At 40.7% G+C, this 23,697-nt stretch overlaps 1 protein-coding gene across 1 annotated transcript in view; it reads right to left on the reverse strand.

Annotated features, from left to right (window-relative positions):
• The window catches only part of lamc3 (laminin, gamma 3), a gene marked incomplete at its 5' end in the record, with an annotated part of 138,338 nt that overhangs the window by 90,446 nt on the left and 24,195 nt on the right, over window positions 1-23,697 (reverse strand). Inside the window, 2 exons of the mRNA XM_080018330.1 lie at window positions 14,442-14,608; window positions 17,157-17,287. Of these exons, the coding sequence (XP_079874456.1) occupies window positions 14,442-14,608; window positions 17,157-17,287 (298 nt within the window). The remainder of the gene's footprint in view (window positions 1-14,441; window positions 14,609-17,156; window positions 17,288-23,697) is intronic.

A 23,697-nucleotide genomic window follows, 5' to 3' on the forward strand; every position in this document is an offset into this window, starting at 1 on the left:
TGCGCTCCACTTCTCTGTCTTCGTTCCTCTACATAGCTGTTTTCACAAACCTCCTCAACCTGTTCTGAATTTGTCGTGACAATGAAGAGGGAGAGAACTCAGAACGCCTTATGCCTGGTTCAGTATGTAGGGCTGTACGGTTTCAACTCATCTGATTTCTTCCTCCTCCTTTTGCAGATGAGGAGGATTGTAGAGGAAGATTCCGCTAGCGCTATTCAGACAATTATTGAACACGGCAACTCCTTCTGGGGGCAACAAATAGGGCTTGACGGTCTTTTGAGTATACTTCCAGATGAAGAAAGGCTAGAAAGTGATAGTCTGATTTCTAATAAGTCCCAGAGAGTGTAAACGTGACAGCGGTATTGACTTGTGCGACGCTGCTTGCTCTGCTGAATCTGCCAGATGAATTAGATTGTCAAAAGAATCCAGCATTCAAATAATATGCTGTCCTTTGAATAAAGGTTGCATGGAGCAAGAAGAGACAAGGTGATTGGGAAAGCTTTGTATTCATATGCTATACTCCTGAAGGCAAATTACAGTTGCTTTTTTTGTGACAAGAATGGATTTCGTGATGAAATTTCATCCTTGTGATCTTGTTTGATGGATTTCTATAATCCCTTCATATAGAATAACGAAAAACCAAAAGACGGCAATGAAAAGCTTTAGGAGCAGGCCAGGAGTTGCTGTTATCGGCGGGAATTGGCTATGAGACATTTCGATGTTTTTGGCAGCCTGATGGCTCAAGTTAAAAGAAAGCGGTAGTGATGGAGTGGTAGCTCCATCACTAAACGCAATAGCCTCAAACACCTGAGACAGCTCCGCTTCTCAGCTCCACCTCCTGAGGACATGGCTGAAGCAGGACTGGACATCTGGTCATCAGGGCTGACTGGGAAGTCTCGCCCTGGCACTCTTTCCCATCTTCCATTTAATTGAGCTGACATGATGGTTAGCCACTGCTACCCATCCTTCAGTCTTCAGTCAGGTGATGTGAGGAACAAATAGATTCAGGAGATGATCTTATTGGCCTCGCTGACGTGATTAGGGTTCTTCAGCATGGTCCCGTGAGGGAGCATCCATCCCACCCCATGTTCATGTGTTGTGTTGTGTAGACTGATAGGAAACTGAATTTAGCATCCTGAGTGACTCTCCAATAACCCAAGCTCAAAAGAAAGTCGAACCTTACATCCCTTCTAATAGTTCTCACATTCAGTGTGAAATGTTAACTTGTTCTGAGTCGCTACTCTGGCTGGATCTGATAAATCAGTACAGCGTTGCAATTTTGATCTTGCAATGCAAGAGCTACTTACCATTATTTATGTATTGTAGTGGAATTTGAAACATTTCCAGGGCACACAAGCATGCCGTGGCACAGTGTTTAAATAACACTGCTTTTGATAAGACTTGACGTCCTAAGGTTGAATGTAAGCCAACAAAATCAGAACATGTATTAAGTATATTTCTCGCTGGGTTGGGGAATAACAAGATTTATATGATAATAAAAAGCCGCAAAACACATCAGCTGAAGGTGGAGAATAGGGTGTGGCACCACTGAGCCGTTCAGGTAATTATCAATCTGCTTCAGTAGATCATTTGCAAGGTCCAACATTTCCCTGAGTAATGTCAGTATTCCTGCCAGGCAACCAACACGCTGTCAGTGACAGCGTGCAGATGCCTATTGAGTTTTTGAAGGTTGAGTATTTAGTAGCGTTCAAGCAAAGAGAGAAAGTGTGTAAGTGTCTAACCCTTATTGTTCATCATTAAATCACGCAGAGAACATCACACAAAGTCTATTTTTACTGCTTGAAATAAACAGTGAGGATCTCCTTTGGGTTGTTCTATGACTGCTTCTCGTTGTCATCTGCTTTTTTCCCCTTCCGTAATTCTTTTGTGTTGTTCTAAGCTTTCTAAGATTTCTTAAAACTAGAAGCTGTAGGGAAAAAATAAGGACACGGTGTGGTATGAATAAAACATGCAGGAAAAGCTATATTATACAGGGACGAAAAAACATGGGGGCTTTGAATGATCAGCGCAGAAAATCCAAAGGAGCCTCTTTAAAAAAAAACCTGACTTTCCTACATAAAAGAAGAATGGGTTCAGTGAAACAGTTCGCTGGGGAGTGCCTAACACCTGGCAGAGAACCATCTACCTTAATGACCTGACATACTGCCTATTAGTGTGATATTGCTTAAACACATGGCCTTTAATATCTACAGGGAAATCGTTAACACTGTGAATTTATTTGAAGGTCACTACCACAATATCGTAACGTTTGGGATTGTAAAAAAAAAAAAAGATGTTTGTATTGTTTTCTCAATCCTACAATGGTACTTGGACCTATAATTGTCCTAAAATTGTTCAGCTAAAATATAGTGATGCAGTTTGTTCGGATGCAAGTGTATAATTAGTTTTGTATTGAAGCAAGATGAACAAACCTTTTTGATTCCTATCCTGAAAAGTGACATACAATTCTGATAATGTATTAGTAAAATAAAATGTCTTGAATCAGATTTAATAGATTCTGAATTTCCTTTTATGAACCATGTTTCCTGAATATATTTGTGGACTACATATGTAACTATATACCTGACAGTTTCCATTTTATGATTCAGTTTTATTGTTACTATGTCTGTAAATGAACATTTTTAAACAATTATCCAAAACTTAACATTTATATAATATGTATTATTGTATGCAAATGAAATCCCTCTGTTTTTTATATATTTACTGTACATGAATATGCGATGAATGATGAACAGTGTTAATTTCTTGGACAAATAACTTTCATCATAATTTTCATCAACATTTTTTTCACTGAAAGAGATGATAACTAAATAAAAAATAATTTGTTGATGTTGACAAAAACTATGACGAAATCTATTGACACTTTCGTCTATGAATGAAAATGATATGGAAATGATAAGGAGGGAAAATTTGGGAAGAGATCCAATTAGAATGAATCTCTTTGTGTGGTAGGGAGGTTCTATTTCACATAGAGTAGGTTCTGCCCTCTAGCTTTTTCCTTATCGGCTTCCCCCACGTGCATGTGCCCCTTACCATACTTTACCTTGCATGCGCTCTACCTGGTGGGAAATCAACTAGCATACACTTGTTGCATGTCTCATAAACTGTACAAAAAGATTCATTTTTGGGCGAAAGAGAAGAACAGACATATAGATCATTTTCAAATTTGATGTCAAATGTGATCAAATTGTCAAATTAGATGTCAAATTTGATGGAAAAAAAATACCCTTTGTAAACCGCGTGGAGCAAAAATCAATGGTAAAAAACAATGAACTTGAAGCGACATTTGCAGACGAGTCATCCCGAAACTCATGCAACGGTACCATCAGCACACTTAAATGTTTTTTTCAAGCTAATGTTATTTTATTAGCTAACTTGAGCTGGTGTGTTTTTGCATAACTTGAAATACAATACAAGCTAAAAGAAACCACGGCACGGTGGCGCAGTGCATTGCACTGCTGCCTCACAGCAAGAAGGTCCTGGGTTCGATTCGGCGCTGTTGGCACCGTGCTCCGGCGGGTTATCTCCCAAATAGGAGCCTTTCTGTGTGGAGTTTGCATGTTCTCCCCGTGCTCACATGGGGTTTCCTCCACCTCACGTCAGTAAGGACCCCCACCAAAAACATGCACCCATCATCGTCTGACCAGCGATGGACACTTATCACCTGGTCCCCGGGCACGTCTACGTATGCTGCCCACTGCTCCTGGCTGTGCCCCCGGAGGAAGGACAAGTCAGGATGGGTCAAAAGCAGAGGAGCCATTTCACCGGCCACCATCAAAAGCATGTGTGTGTGTGTGTGCAAGCATGTGTTGTAGTGTGGTGTGTTGCGTGACGAATAAAGACTGTTTCTTCTTCTGCTGTCCCGTACCAGTTAGAGACGTATAATACCCAGAGTTGCTCATCTGACTGGAGGTCACGAATTAAAAGGTAGATTGACATTCTAAAGATAATAAGTGTAAAGTTTCCCTGTCCTCAAATTGAACATGTAACAAAAAGAAGAATGCACATTTGAAGAAATGTAGTATACTTGATGCCAGACATATTATGGGAGAAAGGAGTAGAAATGTAATATACTTAATATTGGACATATGATGGATTTAAATGTATATTTAATACAACACAGTCAATTAATTCTATTATATAATTATAGGACCCAGAATCGCGATTGTGGCGCCTCCCCTTGCGGCTGCCTGCGCGAGCACCTTGTGTCGATTACGCACATTTTGGTATTTTTTAGTATTTATAGAGCTTATTGTGCGTAATCACCGGGTGTCATGACATTTCACTGCATATATGTATGAACGTATGTATATGTATGTGACAAATAATCTCTTGAACTTGAACTTGAACTTGAGAATAAGCAGAAATGTAGTATACTTAATGTCAGACATATGATGGGAGAAAGAAGCAGAAATGTAGTATACTTAATTTCAGACATATGATGGGAGAAAGAAGCAGAAATGTAGTATACTTAATTTCAGACATATGATGGGAGAAAGAAGCAGAAATGTAGTATACTTAATACTAAAAATTTGATGGGAGACAGGAGCCGAAATGTACTGTAATATACTTAATGTTAGACATATGACAGGAGAAACCTCTTGAATCTTGAATCTTAAGAAAGAAGCAGAAATTTAGTATACTTAATGTTAGACATATGACAGGAGAAGGGAGCAGAAATGTACTGTAGTATAATTAATGTTAGACACATGACAGGAGAAACCTCTTGAATCTTGAGAAAGAAGTAGAAATTTAGTATACTTAATGTTAGACATATGGGAGAAAGGTGCATTTATGTAATCTACCTCACTTTAGACATATGACGGGAGAAAGAAGCAGAATTGTAGTACACTTAATGTTAGACATTTGACGGGAGACAGGAGCCGAAATGTAGTATATTTAATGCTCGACACATGATGGGAGAATGAGCAGAAATGTGGTTTACTTAATGCTAGACATATGATGGAAGAAAGAGCTGAAATGAAATATACTTAATGTTAGACATATGACGGGAGAAAGGAGCACACATTTTGTATACTTAATGCTCAACATAGAAGGGAAAAAGGAGCAGAAATGTAGTATACTTAATGCTATACATAGTGAGAAAGGAGCAGAAAATTGGTATACTTGTTACGCGACATATGTCAGGAGAGTGGAGTAGAAATATGGTAAACTTAATACTCGACATATGACGGGAGAGTTTGCAGAAATGTAGTTTACTTAATGGTAGACATATGATGGGAGAAAGGAGCAGAAAAGTAATACACTTAATGTTAGACATATGACAGGAGAAAGGAGCACAAATTTGGTATACTTAATGCTCAACATAGACGGGAAAAAGGAGCAGAAATGTAGTATACTTAATGCTATACATAGTGAGAAAGGAGCAGAAATATCATATACTTGTTGCTCAACATATAATGGGATAAAAGAGCAGAAATGTCGTAAACTTAATATTAGACGTACAGTATGATCGGAGAAAAGAGCAGAAATGTCGTATACATAATACTATACATATGAAGGGAGAAAATGTCAGAAATGTAGTATTCTTTAATGTTAGACCTATGATGGCAGACAGTGTCAGAAATGTAGTATACTTAATTCTAAACATATGACAGGAGATTGGAGTAGAAATGTAGAAATGTAGTATACTTAATGTAAGTCATATTATGGGAGAAAATATCAGAAATATAGGATACTTAATGCTTGAGATTTGACAGGAGAAAGGAGCAGAAATGTAATATATTTAATCCTAGATGTACAATGAAAGAAAAGAGCAGAAATGTAGTATACTTAATTCTAGACATATGTCAGGAGAGTGAAGCAGGAATGTAGTATACTTAATGTAAGTCATACAACGGGAGAAAGGAGCAGAAATGTCATATACCTAATGCGAGACATGTGATGTGAGAAAGAAGCAGAAATTAAGTATACTTAATGCTTGAGATATGACGGGAGAAAGGAGCAGGAATGTAGAAATGTAGTATAATATTATGGGAGAAAATAGCCGAAATGTAGTATACTTAATGTTAGACATATGACAGGAGAGCTTGACATATGATGGGAGACAGGAGCAGAATTGTATACTTAATGCTAGACATACAGGAAAAAGTAGTCTATGGCAAAATGGATTGGGTACATAGGATTACCAATCAATGATTGAAGATGAGGACTTGGTTGGCGTGATGGAGTGAAAATGATGGAGACTGTAGATAGGATGCTGACTGTTCCAAAGAAAACTAAAATAAAAATTTGATTGACAAACATTTTGAAGATGAAAGACAAAAATTCTAAAAGAAAGTGGCTGCTGCACAGAGATTATGTATTGGCATTGACTTGTGGACAAAAAAAGGACTGACAGCTTCATTCCTTACTATAAAGTCATACTAATTTTGTGTTGAACAAAATAGACCCAAACACATATTGTTGGCCCTTGAACAAGTAGCCCACCCACACACTACGCAGTCAATCAAGGCATGTTTAACAAATATAGTATATGCAAGAGTGGGACATACCAAAGGGGAAGATCCTTACAGTAATAACAGACAATGGGAGTGATATGAAGGAGAAGAAAACCAGCTTGGAAGACCCCTCCACGATGGAAAGTGAGTTTGAAATTGTTGATGACCTGTGAGCCATTGTCAAGCCCACGGCCTCCCAGCACCACTAGAGGCCGCTCTTTCCTCATCTGCTGCTCCTCCCTCCGGCAAACTCCACACACAAACACACACACGTGAGACCTATCATCATCATCAACCACGATATTTATTCTCCAGCTCCCCAGTCACTCATCCCCAGATCTTCAGCTAACTTACCTGAGTTAGTATTTCTCCTGGCGCATCCTAATCTGTATATCCAAGTATCTCTATCCAAGTATTTTGTCCCTCCATCCCAGTCCTCACCGGTCCTGTCCTGGTCCTCCTTGTCCGATTGTCCCGCTAGCTCGGACCCGCTCCAACCCGACCGGACCCCTCCTGTCATCTCCACTGTGTCTCCGAATAAACCTGCTTCGTTTACCCCTGTCTGCCTACCGTCTCTGTGTCATGCATTTGAGTCCCGCCTAGCCTTGATCGTAACAGTCATTCTGGCCAAAAACCATGGACTCAGCCGACACAGGGGCGCTCCGCTGAGTGATTTGGAACCAGGGTGTTCTCCAAGGGCAGCGTGACCAAGCCTTCCGGGACATCGCGGATCACCTCCGGAACATCTCGGCAGCTGTGAGTAGCCTCCAGGTCCAGCCAGCTTCACCGGCTCCACCGGTTCCTGCTCCATCCCCCACCTTGGCTCCCAGGACCCCTCTTGTACTCCGTGAGTCCCACGTCCCTGCCCTGGAACCCTACGACTGCACGTTCCTAGTCCAGTGCGCAGTGGTTTTTGAACAATAGCCATCGTCCAACTCCTCCTACAGCGCCCACATCGCCTCTCAGAGGGGCGAGTCTCGCCTGGGGCTCCACGGTGGGATTGTCGAAGTCCCGAGAGCCGTGCCTACGAGCTCTTCACCCACGAGATAAGGAGGATCTTTGACCACCCGGTTCGCGGCAAGGAAGCCGCTATGAGGCTCTTTTCCCTCCACCAGGGTCCCTACAGCGTCGCCGCACTCGTTAAGTTCCGGACTCAAGCCACAGAGAGCAGCTGGAACGACTGAGCCCTTCAGGACATTTTACAGCATGCCCTGAATGACAACTTGTGGGAGGAGTTGGCGTGGCAGGACGAGCCCACCAACCTGGACCAACTGGTGGATGTGACAATCAGAGTGGACAACCGGCTGGACCCTGAGAAGTTGGCTGCAGTGGCAGAGTGGCCAACCTCCAACAGCAGGAAATAACGCGCTTTCTCGGCTTCCCAAATTTTTACCGGCGTTTCATTTGGAACTTTAGCCGCATTGCCGCTCCTCTCGGGCCTCAGCTCCACCACTGCACCGTTCAAGTGAACTCCCGCTGCTGAGACTGCATTTAACGAGCTTGAGAGCCACTTCGCGTCTGCCTTGGTTCTGGCTCAGCCTGAGGCCAACCTCCAATTCCTGGTCGAGGTGGAAGCCTCGGACACAGGGGTAGGAGCTGTGCAGTCCCAGCGCTCCCCAACAGACGGTAAGCTCACCCCTGTGCGTTCCTCTCCTGCAGGATCACCCCACGCGAAAGAAACTGATGTGGGCAGCCGGGAGCTCCTGGCTGTTAAATTGGCAATGGAAGAGTGGCGCCACTGGCTCGAGGGAGCGAACCACCCCTTCATCGTCTGGACAGACCACAAGAACCTGGCCTACATCCGGTCGGCGAAGCGGCTCAACTCCTGGCAGGCCAGGTGGGCGCTATTCTTTGGCCGTTTAAACTTTTCTTTGTCTTACCGCCCAGGTTCCAAGAAACCCAACCTGATGCCCTGTCCCGCATCTTCACATCAAAGGAAAACAGTATGGACCCTGACCCCATCATCCTCCCACCTGTTTTGCCGCTACTCTCACATGGGAGATCGAGTCGCTGGTGACCCGAGCACAGGAGCACCAGCCCGACCCAGGTACTGGAACCCCCAACCGTCTGTTTGTTCCTGACTCAGCATGTTCCCAAGTTCCCAGCCTGTATATCGCAGTATCTCGTCCTCGTCCTAACCTGCTTGTCTCCTCTCTTCTCTCCTGCTTCATCCAGCCCTGTTCTCCATCCCTCCACCCGGAACCTGGATCCCTCCTTCCCAGTCCTCACCTGTCCTGTCCTGCTCCACCTGTTCCGATAGTCCCGCCGGCTCAGATGCAATCCAACCCAACCAGATCCCTGCTGTCATTTCCACTGTCTCCGAATAAACCTCCTTCATCTACCCATGTCTGCCTATGTCTCTGTCATGCATTTGAGTCCTTACTAGCCTTGATCGTAACAACCATTTTTATTGATGTTATTATTCTTCTACATTACAGTCAATAATCACATGAATTTGAGACTGATGTTAGGACTATCTGCTCTTGTGTGTCTTTCTTTTTTTCCACTGTATTTGTAGTCTCATGTAAAAGTATTTCCACCTTTAAGATTTTGAGGGTTAAAATAAAAACCTTTTCTAACCTTTTATTTTGCTGTGTTCCTCTTGTTAGGTACCATCATGTTGACATGGATATGGACTGGACACTGTGATCCATACCGTACATCTTGTGGTCTACATGGTGCAGAAGGAAGCATGTGTCAAGAGAGTGCTTGATAAAACAAGGTCAGTGGTAAAGCTCTTTCACAAGTCCTCCATTGCACCAAAGAGGATATTGGACCAGTGTGGTCTTATTGTTGTAAATGACTGCCTGGCATGCTGGTCAAGCACATTCAACATGGTTGTATGACTCATCAAAGTGAGACTCAGTCTGCCAAATCGCAAACAACATGGGATGGGACAGCTTTCTCCCTAGTGAGTGGCAAAAGCTTATGTCATTGCATGACCTACTGCTGCCTTTTGCGGAACATACTAAAACCCTCCAGAGTGACACCATGTCCCTGGCGGTCCCTGCCCTCTTTGATCTTCTCAGCCATCTTGTCGACTTTGAACAGAACATCAGCTAGCGAGACCTTGCCGCTCTTGCGCAGAAAATGAAAGGAAGTACAAACCAGTGTTTTGTTTGGCTCTTGGATCCAACCAATGAAAGGTTCTCACCACTTGCAGCAGCTGCCGGCTTTGTCAACCCTACTGTCTGAAACCCTTGTTGATGTGGCTGATGACAATATTCAGGAACTGCTAAAACAGGCAGAGGAGTATGTGGTCAAATCCACTTTGCCACACACACACATACACACACACATGATCAGTCTGCAGATGATGCAGAAGATGAAAATATTGAGGAACCAGAAGCAGCATCATCCTCATCAAAGCAGGTTTTTTTGACTCATCAGACACCAGAAAAAGGTATTGGTTGATGTAGACAGCAGGACGGTGGCCATAGAAGTTGGAATCCGCTTAGGAGTGTGTACTGTTACAACTTACCTGCTGAACCAACAACAGTGTAGCCCTGGGCAAAGGACCTCCACAATCAGTACAGGCGGCAGATCAGAAAGTATAAGGAAGAGCTTTCACAACCCACCACTGATGATGACGCAGACTTTTGGCTGGCAAAGAGTGACACTTTTCTATCACAGCTGAAAACCTTTTGCGTTAGACCTATAGGCTATGCCAGCTTCTCAAGCCTTTTCAGAGAGGGTATTCAGTTTCACAGGTGACCTTACTAGAGACCGGTGCAGTAAAGCAAGGGTCACATTGGCGCAAAATGCTTTCCTTGAAATTAATCAAACCTGTATAGAACTGTTGTATTAACCGCCATTGACTGCACTTCCCAAAGCTACAATATGCACAATGTCATTGTAAGTTACCTGTCGGTTTTATAGTTTGATGTGATATTCACCTTTATGGCCAATGCTGAGAGAGGAGTTGACTATTAGTTCCACACACATTTTAGCCTAGCAGTTGTTATTTTAATGTTGAGAATGTTGAATAAGAATGTTTGCATTCTCTGCAATTGACAGCCTTTGAGACATGTTTTCAATATTTGGAGTTTTTTTTTTTTTTTAATTGATTTAGGTTTCAATCACTGATAGCATTATAGCCTATGCACTTTTCTTTGAATGCATTTGAGAATTACAACTGTTCAAATAATTAACAGTGAAAGGTGAATTATTGATAATTCTTCCTATAGAAATAAGCAAAACCCACAAGTATTTTGGTATGCTGTTTCACTTCTTACTTATGTTATAAATAATTGGAGACAATGTAATTGTTCTTGATTCATATTTTATGCACGAACAGCATTGTTACCTTCACAATATTTAGTTTTATCAGTCTGAGAAGTAGACCTGTTTTATTCACTTTCTTTGCCTGTGCTAGCTGTAGAAAAGAGCCCAGCCCAAACAAATTTCACTTCTCTTGAGTAACTTGATACTTGACTGTTGAATTGTAAATATTCAGGTAGTATGTGCAATGGCATTACAGCCAAAAGAGTATTTATTTTTAATATTAGAGAGTTGCACTTCTGCTTGAAAGAATTAAGAATGTCATATGCCACTTGTTATAAATAATGCATGTCTAATTATTGTTTTTTTTGGCCTTTTTTGAGAAAGCAAGGCCATATTGTTATTTCTTTATGAGACTTGGAGACATGTATTTAATTTCAAGATAAATAAAGACACGTTGCATGTCTTTGTTTTGTGTCTGTTTTGCATATTCAATATATAATAAGGTTGGAAATTCTAGAGGAACGCTTAAATAATGCATTACACTTTAACTAAACCGGTTCGATTTTATTCGACCAAATCTATTGTAGATTTAATTGACTAAAACTAGACTTAAAGTAAAACAATTCAGATGACTATGAAATTTAGCAGTTTAGTAAAAACAGACTCAAACTAAATCAAAATTTGCTGTCAAAATCAACACTAATGTACATAAACAACAAAATATTCATAAACACCTTATTTGTTGCACATGCTGAGTAGTATAGTACAGTTTTCCATAACCATTTCTGCTGAGTGTGTCATAGAGCCATAAATATAATAATAAAATTAGACACTCGTTGTTGCTTCCCACCAGGACACGACGCCCGGCCGGTAAACTAGCATTGCTGAAAACATTGTAGATATAGGACTGCATATAATTCCTGGACAGTATTATGCAGTGGGCTCTGCTTCTCTGTCCTTGTTCCTCTACATAGCTATGTTTCCACAAACCTCAACTGTACTGGATGCATTTGTCGTGACAATGAAGAGGAGAGAATACTCTTAGACCTCCGTTGGAGTCCCTGTGCTCAGAAAGAGAAAGTGAACCCCCTCTCCTCAACAAGAACCCCTTATGCCTGGTACAGTTTGTAGGGCCATACGATTTCAAGTCATCTGACTTCCTCCTCATCCTTTTGCCGTGGAGGACGATTGTAGAAGAAGATTCCGCTGAATGCTATACAGGCTATCATTGAACATGGCTAGTAGGAGTTTCACCAACTAGTCAACTAGTCGAGTACTATAAGCACTAGTCCTCGCTGTTGGCAGCAGTATTGTGTTAGTTATATATTTTATTAAAATATGTGTAAGCGCTGGAATGAACAGTCTTCTATTGGTAATGCCTGAAGCTGGTGATATCAGGGTGAAGGCGACATTGTTGTGTTGAGAAATAAATAGGAGAAAGGAGGAATAAATAGAAAAAAAAAACATCACCTGCAGCTGGTGACGTGAGGACATCTTCACTCAAGGCATTACCAATCAAAGACTGTTCAATCCAGTCCCAACATATGCATTTACATTCATATCTTAATTTTGCTATGTAGTATTAAAAAGACAGCCCAACTTTTCCGTCGTCACCCCAGTGACTCTCAATAAAATTCCTTTGTTTACCTCGTTTACCAGCTGCCTCTGTGTCGTGCGTTTGAGTCCCTCCTAGCACTGGTCGTAACAAAAGAATGTGTGAACATGCACCGTAAAGACTGTCAGTGCTCCTGATCAACGTTACAGTACTGAGTTGAACAGCTGTCTATAACGTTTTAATTTCCAGTTTTGCATTGGGATAACAAGAAGGAAGGAAGATGACGGTACACAGCTAATAGGGGTGAAAACATAGTTATGTGTCAAAAATAGTTCAGAATGTTGCTAAATTTAAAACAACTAATGTCTTGTGATATGTTTTTATTGTTACTCAACAGGAAAAATGCAGCCATGCATTAAGCTAACACAATCATCATGCAGCCTGTCACTATCTTTGTATTGGACACAGGGATATTCTTGTCTGAATCTGGTTAGATAATTTCCCCAAAAAGTGGAAATTTGTCTTCGATATGTATTTGACATGTCAATTAGACAATGCAATAAACTTATAAATATACATAAATGTTGCTTATTTTTCTCTGGAGTCCAGTTATGGAATACCACAGAACAAATTATGAATTGGAAGACATTTCAGGAAATATATACAGTAAGTCTTCAGTGTCCTCAAGACAACAGGTGAATGAAAATCATTGCAGGCAATAAGCATAGCATGGATCTGATGAGAAGACTAAGGACCTTGAACCAGAGTAAAATGGCTGTGATATTTAATTAAAATTAAATTGTATGTTACCCACACTTATCTTTAACTAACCTTATATTCTTTTGGTCATTATTTTCACTGTACATTTAATGGGAGGTTTCTTTGTCTGGTAAAGTGCACCCTTTCAGGCTGTGCTGTAAAAACAAGTACTATACTACTGTATATAGTGCTGATCCAAAATACAGTCAGGTGTTTTTTTCAGAATTTGTAGCCAAGCAATAATGTTTTTTTTTGTTGTTGTTTTTTTACCATGTCAATAACAAACAAAAAGCATGATCGAAGAGAAAGCCTGTGGCAGTGTGACTAGATTTCTCATGAAAACGAGACAAAGTCCACGAAACACAGTTATCTGTCAACATGTTAACAGACTATTGTCAACATAAATTATTATGTATTTTTATTTCCATTTTTAACATTCTCTGTGAGAAAATTGTATACGTTTAACGTGGATAATAATGTTTTTTTTAATAACTTTTTCAAATGTCTACTGTTTGTTTGTCGGTATATAGAGTTATAGAAGTTGCATCCCAAATATTATAGAATAAAAGATGTATTATTGTTGTTTCAGAATTTTGTTATTTTCAGGAGTAAATCGGTTTTCCCTTCCACACGGCAAATATACATTATTTCTAATTAATATCATTAATACCACCACCACCATTTTTGGATTGTTTTTATCTATGTTATTAAAGATCCTGAAATTAGAAAGGCCAAATGGCAACCATGGCATGACTCAGAAGTCATAGTGTGTTATTACAGTAAAAAGCTTGCATATCCTGTGCATGTTTTTTTCCCTCTTTTTTGTATTTATTATTAATATATTGAATTGATTAGCAGTGCAGTATTCTATTTCAGATGCCATCTGCTTCAATTCAAGTAAAAGAGTAATTAAAGGTTTTTTTTTCCTATCGTAAAACAATTTACACGCCATTTAACTTTAGAGATTTTATCCCACGGCCAAAGGCAATCACTCTTCAATGAAATTCGATAAAACCCGTGGATTGAAAAGACAAAATTTACAATAGTGATGCTTCACATATACAAAAAAGTTGAAAAGTGGGTTGGTAGGCCATGAACAGACACACACACACACACACACACACACACACACACACACACACACACACACACACACACACACACACACACACATACACACACACACACACACACACACACACACACACACACACACACACACACACACACACACACTCACACACACACACAATGCTAATAGGATTGGATTGCTTTTGTTGATAGAAATATTGATGTTCCGACACAAGAATGGTAATTTTCGGAATTTAATCAGTTGGAGGTGTGTTTTCTGCATTGTACTATCAATAATCCTCAGTACTGCATGTATTTTGAATTTGTGTGTTTTGCTGCTTGTAACTCACTCAAACACTCATTGGCTGACACCCCCGTGGCCCTGGCCCAGGGTCGGTCCTGGAAGAAAGTGTCACACCTCTGGCAGTCCACCCCCGCCGTGTGATGCTGGCAGACACAGACCAGACTGCCATGAATGCCCTCCACGCATTCACTGGCGTGCCCGTTACACTTACACCTGAGGAGGGTAAAAAAGAAGCAAAATGAGGGGAAGTTGAATGGGTAGTTTTTCACTTTTTGTCATCTCTTATTGATATAAACAGCTGGAGATAACGTTAACTTTCCCCCCCCCTAGCGACTGACAATGCACTGTCACTCTACACACTGTGATTTAATGTATATGTCTCCTTTTATATTAAATGCTCGGAAAGGTACAACATTTTGGTATTTTCCTCCATTTCCAAGTGTACATTTCACTATGTGTTCACAAGCAGATAGCTAATAATTTGCTAATTCCCTCTGCATTTGGAAAGCCACACGGAACCTTTGCATGCCTCGTCCTTCCTATACGCTATTTTCTGGCTCTGCCACCAGGTTTCTGTTGAGTGGCTGTGATCGGGGGACAGGGACTTGTCACTGAGAGTCACTGAGAGGCATATTCTGTCAAAATTAGCCAGCCGTCCCGGATCCAGATGTGCGTTCGCCCGTGGCTCAGACTCTAGTTATTTCTGTTTGTCGCCGAGGGGATAGCGGCAACCCGAACAACTCCAAAGTACTGCAGACCCGCATGGCCTTTAATAAAAATAATGTGTTCTGAGAGCTCCACAGGTTGTGAATGCACCATTGAGAAGACTGAGAGGCGCTCAAGCTAAGGTTGTTGACACTGAATCCAAAAGAATGGTATAATAATAATAGTTCAGACCGACAACTCTTAGATTTATTTTAAAATGATCTTTATTTATTTTGCATCGTTTGAGTTTTGCATCGGGCTCACTTCTGATGAGGTTTACTGCAAACACTGGCATACTTAATGAACTAGAAAAATACTGTAGGAGTAACAAGCTGGAATCCCCCATTGGATTGAACAGTAGAGCCCAGCAGGTGGATGCAGAGGCGGTGGAGGGAGAGCAGCAAACAGGTAGAGCAGAAGGGATCGTCTGCTTAAACATGCCGGCCGATAAGGCCGTGGAAGGTGGTGCTGTCAAGTTGTCTGACAGAACTAGCTCCACAAGCTACGCATCATCATAATAAATTCCACTCCTCTTTTTGTAGCAAAAAACAGCCTAAGTATCACATTTTTGGTGACCTTTGGAAACAGCTAGAACAACTGGTCAATTGTCGGACCGGCCAAGAGTCATGACACTGTCTGTCATACCTAGCTGTAGTTGTATATACTGTAAAGCTTTACCCGACTCTGTGCCCCAGGTGTTGACATGACATTGGGTCATTTTGCTGCACTGCGTTAGTTCAATTAAGTGTTCATGACAGGTGTCAGATCAGCTTTGTACTCTTTCATCTCTGCTACTTAATCATCTACTTCTTCTCTACGATGGCAAAGGTGCATCCTGGTGCTTGGCGCCGTGTCCTCTCTCATTACTGTGAGTAATGGAAGAGCAACTTGGTTTAACAACCCAAAACAACCCAATGTTCAAATGGCCCTCTATCAATCTGCTGTCTCCACAATGAAGACATTTTTAATTGGTCTGAAAAGTAAAAAAAAAAAATTATAGACGTAAGAATAATCTACAATTTAATTGTTTAAGTTAAAACAAAAAGATAATCAAATAAACAATAACAAAATAAATAAAGTTCAAACTGTTTCATCTTGTCTTCACAAGTACTTATCACATCAGGTTTGTGTGGATAAACTAGAGACAAAATTTATTTAAAACAACAATAATTTTTCAATATTTATTATTTTTATTTATTTATTTTAGAATATTTGGCCTGCGGCTGCCCTGTGATAGACTGGCGACCTGTCCAGGGTGTACCCCACCTCTCGCCCAATGACACCTGCGATTGGCTCCAGCCCCCCCCCGTGACCCCACGAGGATAAGGGGTATAGATAATGGATGGATGGATGGCTTGCAGCTCCACAGCTCATGATGTGTATTTTCTTCTATACCTCTATCTAATAAGGTCTATTCCCCTTTACTCTTCTCTACCTTCATCTAATGGAGATTTCTTGCCCCTTTACTAAAAAAAAAAAACAACCAAAAATAAAACACTCTAACGGTTTTAATGTACTAATTCCCAGAGAAGGTTCAGCTGTGACTGTGATATACAGGGGTTTGATACTATGACGAAATTTGCCTATTGTGATTCAGTTTGGACAAAAGCATACGCTAACTGACATAACAATTTAAAATAATGTCTGATGTAGCTTTTGCTTTATTTGATTTCCCTTATTTCAGCTCTATATCAGAAAGCTGGAAACTCGATTTCAACCCACTGTAAATGAGAGATACACGGACTGGTGAAATGCAAATATAATCACCTGTGAGAGCAAGTGGAACTAGTGATGAATAAAGGAGTCGATTAGAAAGTGAAAATAGGCCTCGTGGACAGGGAGTGTGGATGAGGGGCCATGATATTGGCATTGATTTAAATGCAACTGAGTTATTCTTACAGTCTGAATTTTACTCATTTAACCATAGATCCCTTGTCAGGCTTCACAAGTTTAAATTATCAAGTGACCCATTCTTTTAGGGGGGGAAAAATCTGATTCATGAAGTCAGGATGTCTTTGAGGCCAATATAAAGTCGTCGCGCCCCCCCCCCCCTCACCTGCCACCCACGGAGAAGTCGGAGATGGCGTAGAAGTAGGAGCGCAGCACCATGGCCTCCTTGAAGACTTCATCTCCGAAGGTGTTAAGCCGGTCCAGAGAGATGAGCAGGTCTGTTGCCGTCACCCATTCCTGGGAGGGAAAAAATAAATAAACGATGGGAGGAGGAGAAGAAAGAGAATGGGTGGAGACACCAGCTCATTGCAGGTGGGTTAGAATATAATGAGGAGCGAGAGGAAGAGAAAGAGACGATATAGATTGGCGGAGTGGGAAAGGGGAGAGTGAGAAGGAGGAGGAGGAGGAGAGAGCAGATGGAAGAAAGAGCTAGAGACAGCGACAGAGATAATGAGTGTAGAGGAGATAATGATGAAGAAGAGTGGTAAAAAATGAATGCAGGAAGGGAAAGACAAGGTTTGAAGGAGAACAAAATGATCAAAAGATAGATAAAAAAGACACTTCAGCAATAGAGTGTGATGCAATCGGTGAGAGACAAAAAAATGTGCAATTGTATTAATATTTGTAATGTTATATCTAGGATAGAGAGAATCAGAGGGAGGAAGATGAGAACAAAGGATGTCAAGAATCCCTTCTCCTGAACGGGGGGGGGGCTTTAAAATAAATAGCCGGAGAAGAACTTTCTGTCTTTTCCTTGGCTGGTGTGGGACTCTGTGGCAATCCTGAAGCAGAAGAAAAAAAAACCTGTATTGCTGTATTCTTTTATTTTATTTTTTTTAGCAACTCCCCTGAGGTGTGTTTGAAGTTGGAAAAAAATGTAAGATTGGAGCGGATGGGCTTCAGACTAAAAACATGTGCACTGAGATCATACACTGTGGCTGTCTCATATAAACAAAGTCTGTGCCACGTCGAAGCCCGTGGGGATCAGATGACTCCAAGATACCCCCCCCCTATTGTTGGGACAATCCCATTACACTCAAATTACATGGCATGGATGGTATTCTGCGCTGAAAAACATAAGGTAAGTAAGAAATGTGATAATGAAATACAGTATATTTAAAAAAATGTGCTGATAAAAAGTTAAGATGGTGTGGATTCATTGAGTTTTTTAAAATACGTTTGCGGATGTATGTTATATGTATGTGTTTCTGCCCACTAAGTGAATTAAAAGCATCTTAATGCATTAGCATTTTGAGAATGAAACCCCAAATGAATCATAATTAAGAAGGGCTTTGGTTTCACATCAACCCAACATCATTTTCGCAGACACACATTGACCCTAATCTTAGACTAAATCACTTAATCAATCTGGAAAACTCAAATGGCCTTCCTCAGTCATAGTATAAAATAGTCCCAGACTTGACCTAGTCTTGGTTTAGAAAATCTGATTTCCAGAAGGAAGATTAGAGCTAATCTAGGTCCAAGTGAAGGCTTGAATTAAGCCTGACCAGAGGCAGGTATATCTTTGGATGAATGTATGTGGCCTGCAGGTCGACCTTATAATAGAGAAAATACAGAAAGAGAACTGATTAGTCCTCTATTACCTTAGTCTAGAACATATAATATAAATTTTGTATCAATTTAAGTAGGATTATCTTAGTCCTGATTTGTATTAAACCCTGTCGGCAAAACCGGCCCATATAAGGAATTAATAATTTAAAGGGGTTCCAGGCCATAAAACTCCCTTTACAAAGCACATTGTTTTGGGGATTCGGGCCCATGTGTGCTCGCATACTTTGCCATTCTGAGACACAGATCGCCAAGGCATTAGGGGTCAGGGGTACTCATCGGAACATCTGGTGTGAGTGTGGACAACATGTGTTCCCGGTTGGGTTTTAAATCCTTCCAGCAGGGGAGCGCTGGACCTCTGTGCCGCCTGCAGGTCGGCTGGGTCACCGACATATTAACACTAATAAGAAGACACGGCCATTTAGGAGGGATTTATGTGGAGTCAGCACCCAGAGATCAATGGCACGGGGGGATATCACAGGGCACGGGCAAATGGATAATTAACAAGCTGTTAATACGATGTTCAGGGGAGAAGATCACTTTTGAATGCTAATGAAGGACTTCTAACTGTAGGCACCATTCTTCGTTTTTAACATTCCTTTTTGGCTTTTGCATTTGGTCGTCGTGACTCATCCTCATCTCCTTAAATGCCTTTTAGCTTTACCTTTCTACCTTCCTCCCTCTCGATCAGACTTCTCTCAGCTTCCCTTTCTAACTTGAGTGCTCCTCAAGGTTCCCAGACTATTGGTCAATTGGGTTATGGAGCTACCTATTTATAGAAGCAGGAGCTGCAGTTCTGGTTGGTGTGCTTTGTCCTGTCCTGTTCTTTCCCTCGCTTATCAACTTGGCCAAAGCTTGAATCAGAGATTGAGCGACGCAAAAAATGACCTTGATGTTTTGCGGCCACCAAGGAAAGAGGCCATATTCTACCTGTATGTCCCGAGATTTTCATCCCGAATAGGTAAAAAAGAGGACTGGAAAGACTGAGAAAAAAGTAAATTTGCTGCAACATGAGCTATAATTGATGATGAAATGAGAAGAAGGTGGATTATGAAAACGAGGAGGTCGGGCTTGAGGAAACTACCTCACTGGTTCATATTTCTGTTTCAGATGAGGAGTCAAAATTCATCACCCTAATGAAGTCACAGTTCTCTTCGTGGTCTGTAATGTGTTAATAGAATACAGTACAATAAACAGACAATACTCCTTTTGAATCATCTTTCACTTTTTTATTCACGTAATGATTGCGGTGCCTTTCTTTATACCGGCTCTCATCTTGTGGCACGGTGGATTGGTGCATTGCACTGCTGCCTCACAGCAAGAAGGTCCTGGGTTTGATTCCCACCTGGAGCACCAGGTGGGTTATCTCCCAAATAGGAGCCTTTCTGTGTGGAGTTTACATCTTCTCCCTTGGCTCACATGGGGTTTCCTCCACCTAACATTAGTAAGGACCCCCACCAAAAACATGCACACATCATCGTCTGACCAGCGATGGACGCACGTCCCCGAATGCTGCCCGCTGCCTCCCGGAGGAAGGACAAGCCAGGATGGGAAAATGCAGAGGCTTCATTTTAGCGTGTGTTGCGTGATAATTCTATCTTTCTTTGCCTCAAATTCCTGGAACTTCCAGGTTCTGAAGATCACTATCGACAGACATCCAATAACTCAGAATGTTTGATATCTTTACACGTGAGGGAATGCTTGAATCGGAAGAGATTCGCTCACAACCACTGATTGTTTTTTTTTTTAAATGCACACATTCTCTACAGCTGGGTGACGTCGGCAATTGTGACGGCTCAGCTCAACAAGACACAGGCTGCAGTAGGCCAATGCTTTTGGCAAGACAAACTGAATTTGTTTTGGTCAAATCAATTAAACGCATTTAATTTCTCCACAAAGTAGCATTAACAATCTGAAAGGGGCTAAGCCTTCAGTAATGTTACTACCTGCTAACGCACTCACCACAGAAGAACATTAAGCTAGTCTTGAAAAATATTTTCAACATTTGATTTAAAGACATACAGTACATGTATTTCTCTGGTGGTTTGTTTGCTAAACTTACTTGATCCTTTTAAACACTCCAACAACCACAGTTAAAGCCCAATGAATAGTTGGTCACGAATGTTTGATCTTGGACAAACCTTACAATATCAAACAACATGTCTCAATCCAAATTGTACAGACGGAAGTACACAAAAGAGTGGGAGTCTGTACCTGAATTCAGAGGGTGGCTGAAGTCAGTAATTGGGGATGATTGTTGGGCGTAGCGTGCCTACATCAAATCAGATGTGCTTGCAAAAAGGTACAATATCAAAAAACGTTATACAGCATATTAATATATAAGCATATTAATAACACATTACCACAGTTGGTTAAGAAAGTGGATAACTGCGAAAGCGCAGAAGCTACTATGGCAATGGGAGAGAGATGCCTAACGCACACGTAATATTTGAGTTAAGTTGCTTTCTGCAAATTGTTCAGTAAGATAGTGTATGATATACCTTGTTTTTTGCTTGTAGCGGTTGATCAGTTACTGTAGGTACAGTAGCATGTTTCCTAACCACCAATGCACTGCTTGAAACAATTATTTTTCAGAATGTATAGTTTTACTAGTTATAAGAAAACAAATAAAATGTAATTGCTCAATAATGTGTAATATGTAATGAGTCAATAATTCAATGTGCTGTTTTAAAAATCTGATCATAAAAAAATGCGTTAATGTGGTAATAAACAAACAAATGTAAATGGACAAAATTCAAATCCTATTCTTCGCTGTGATTGCCGGTCAGTTTGAGCAAGGCTCAACCATGTGTATTCTACGTAATGAGAGTTTTACGTCATTGCGTAATGTAACATCACAACGTAATTTAGCAACTTTTTCAACAACAATTCGACGTTCCTGTAGCAACTTCCTCTGAAAATGATTTGGCAACACTGCTCATTTGGGCTGGAGGGACAGAAGTGAAGGCCTTTCAGTCACTGCTTTTCAAATGATCAATGTGTTGTCGAGCTTCTTGGTGGACATTTTAATGTCCTTTGTTACATATCTCAGTCCAGTGTATTTTTAAGTACTCAAATACAAGTCTGGTTCCTATCTCATGAGGAACATTACATTACCCCTTCCATTTTACCAAGGCTATATATGTTAATAATTGAGTCATACTGTATCATCAACTGTCTATAAATTCTTCTGAATTACTGTGGTTTGAGCTGACCATGAGGGACTTCAAACTTGGCAAGAACTTGCATGAAAACACATTAAGCATCTCCCTGAATGCCATAACTCTGTGGAATCTGTGGGAAAAAAAAAACCCTTTTCAGCTCTTGTCACTTATCCCAAGCAATGTCCATTTAAGTTACTTTTCCACCGGATTGTCAGGGCACCTGTACATGAAAGCTCAGCAGTGTGACCCCTGGATATTTGAAATACACCCTTTGTTCCTCTTTTCTTCTTCGCTGGGCATTTGTTCTCAGCAACGCCTGCAGTCGGACCCTGAAAAAACCCTAGAAACCGCCTCCGGTTCATCAAAGCCGTTTCACAGCCTTCTGTAAATGTCCCCAGTCAATCACAGCATTTCCATGCTTTTCGCTGGGAAGGGACTGGGCAGCATTTTGTTTTCTACCCACGGATACTGACTTTTTGTAAGAAGTACTATAGTCAAACTATAGTTTAACTTAGTTTCACTAATTTAAACTGCAGGCAGACAGACAGACAGACAGACAGACAGACAGACAGACAGACAGACATCTATTAACATATACATACAATTAATATACAATAAATAACAAATACAAAATTGTTATACAATAATATAATAACAATAAAAATACAAAAATAACAACAACAAACCTTATGATAAACCATTCATATATATCAAAAAATCTAATGTACGCCAATGTACAATAAACCTAAACACTAATTTGAAGATAGATAATTTTTACCATGCACAATAAGCCTAAAAATGAACAATAAACAATGAAATTAACCTAAGAATAAACCAGAAAATTAAAAATAAACAATGAACAGTAAAAATATGATAGACATTAAATATTAAACTATTGACTTAAATTGACCAAAAAAAAAACCAAATCAACAAAAAAAACAAAACCTAAGTTATGGATGTGAGCCACATCTACCCAACAACAACTCCCACCCGCTACAATGAAACAGGAGGCCGCTCTGTCTCCTCCACAGCAGATTGATTCCAGAGACGCTGGGGAGTCTAACCACATCCAGATGGCGGCGGCCAACCCACACACACACACACACACACACACACACACACACCCACACACACACCCACACACACACACACACATGCACAGCCTCCTTACAAGAGTTGGGATCTCATTTCTGAAAATCCACTTTCTGTGGTCAGCTCTGCCAGACCATTATCCTCGACCACCAGGCTCACCTCTGCACTGACAACCAACCCGTCATAACTTCAGCCATCCTAACATTTACAAGTCACACCTAAAACATCTTGTCGAGCTATTCATTTGGATGACTCAATTATTATTGTAAAATTTAATTGAAATTTGAAAAGATATACTCCAAACAGTAAAGATGTTAGTGTTTGTTGCCTGGCATCTCCCATCAGTGCAGTTTTCTCTCTTCCTAAAACATCTTACACAAATTGCATTCATCGGAGAGCCAAAATTCTCTCATGGTTTAAATTATCAAAAAATTATCATGGTTTAAATTATCTCCTGGTGTGTGTGTGTGTGTGTGTGTGTGTGTGTGTGTGTGTGTGCGTGTGTGTGCGTGTGCGTGTGCGCGCGCGCGCGTGTGTGCGTGTGTTTAGGTAATTAAATTGACTAATTGGAATATTAACACTCCAATGATCACAACACTATGTAGGGAACATCATCCCTGGCAAAGCATTTCAAGACACTCCTACAGTGTTAACATAGCGTTACCAGTTCTTAATGGGTGCCAGTCGGCAACACTATGGTAAAGTAAAGCGAGGCCAAAAAGAAAGGAGACAAATGAATATGGTTAATTTTAAAAGGATGATTTATTGAAAATATTTGCAGCAATGAGCTAAAACTATACAGTATATTAGATGGGAATCTCT

This window comes from Zeus faber, assembly GCF_960531495.2.
Source record: "Zeus faber genome assembly, chromosome: 17".
In the NCBI taxonomy this organism is placed as follows: Eukaryota; Metazoa; Chordata; class Actinopteri; order Zeiformes; family Zeidae; genus Zeus; species Zeus faber.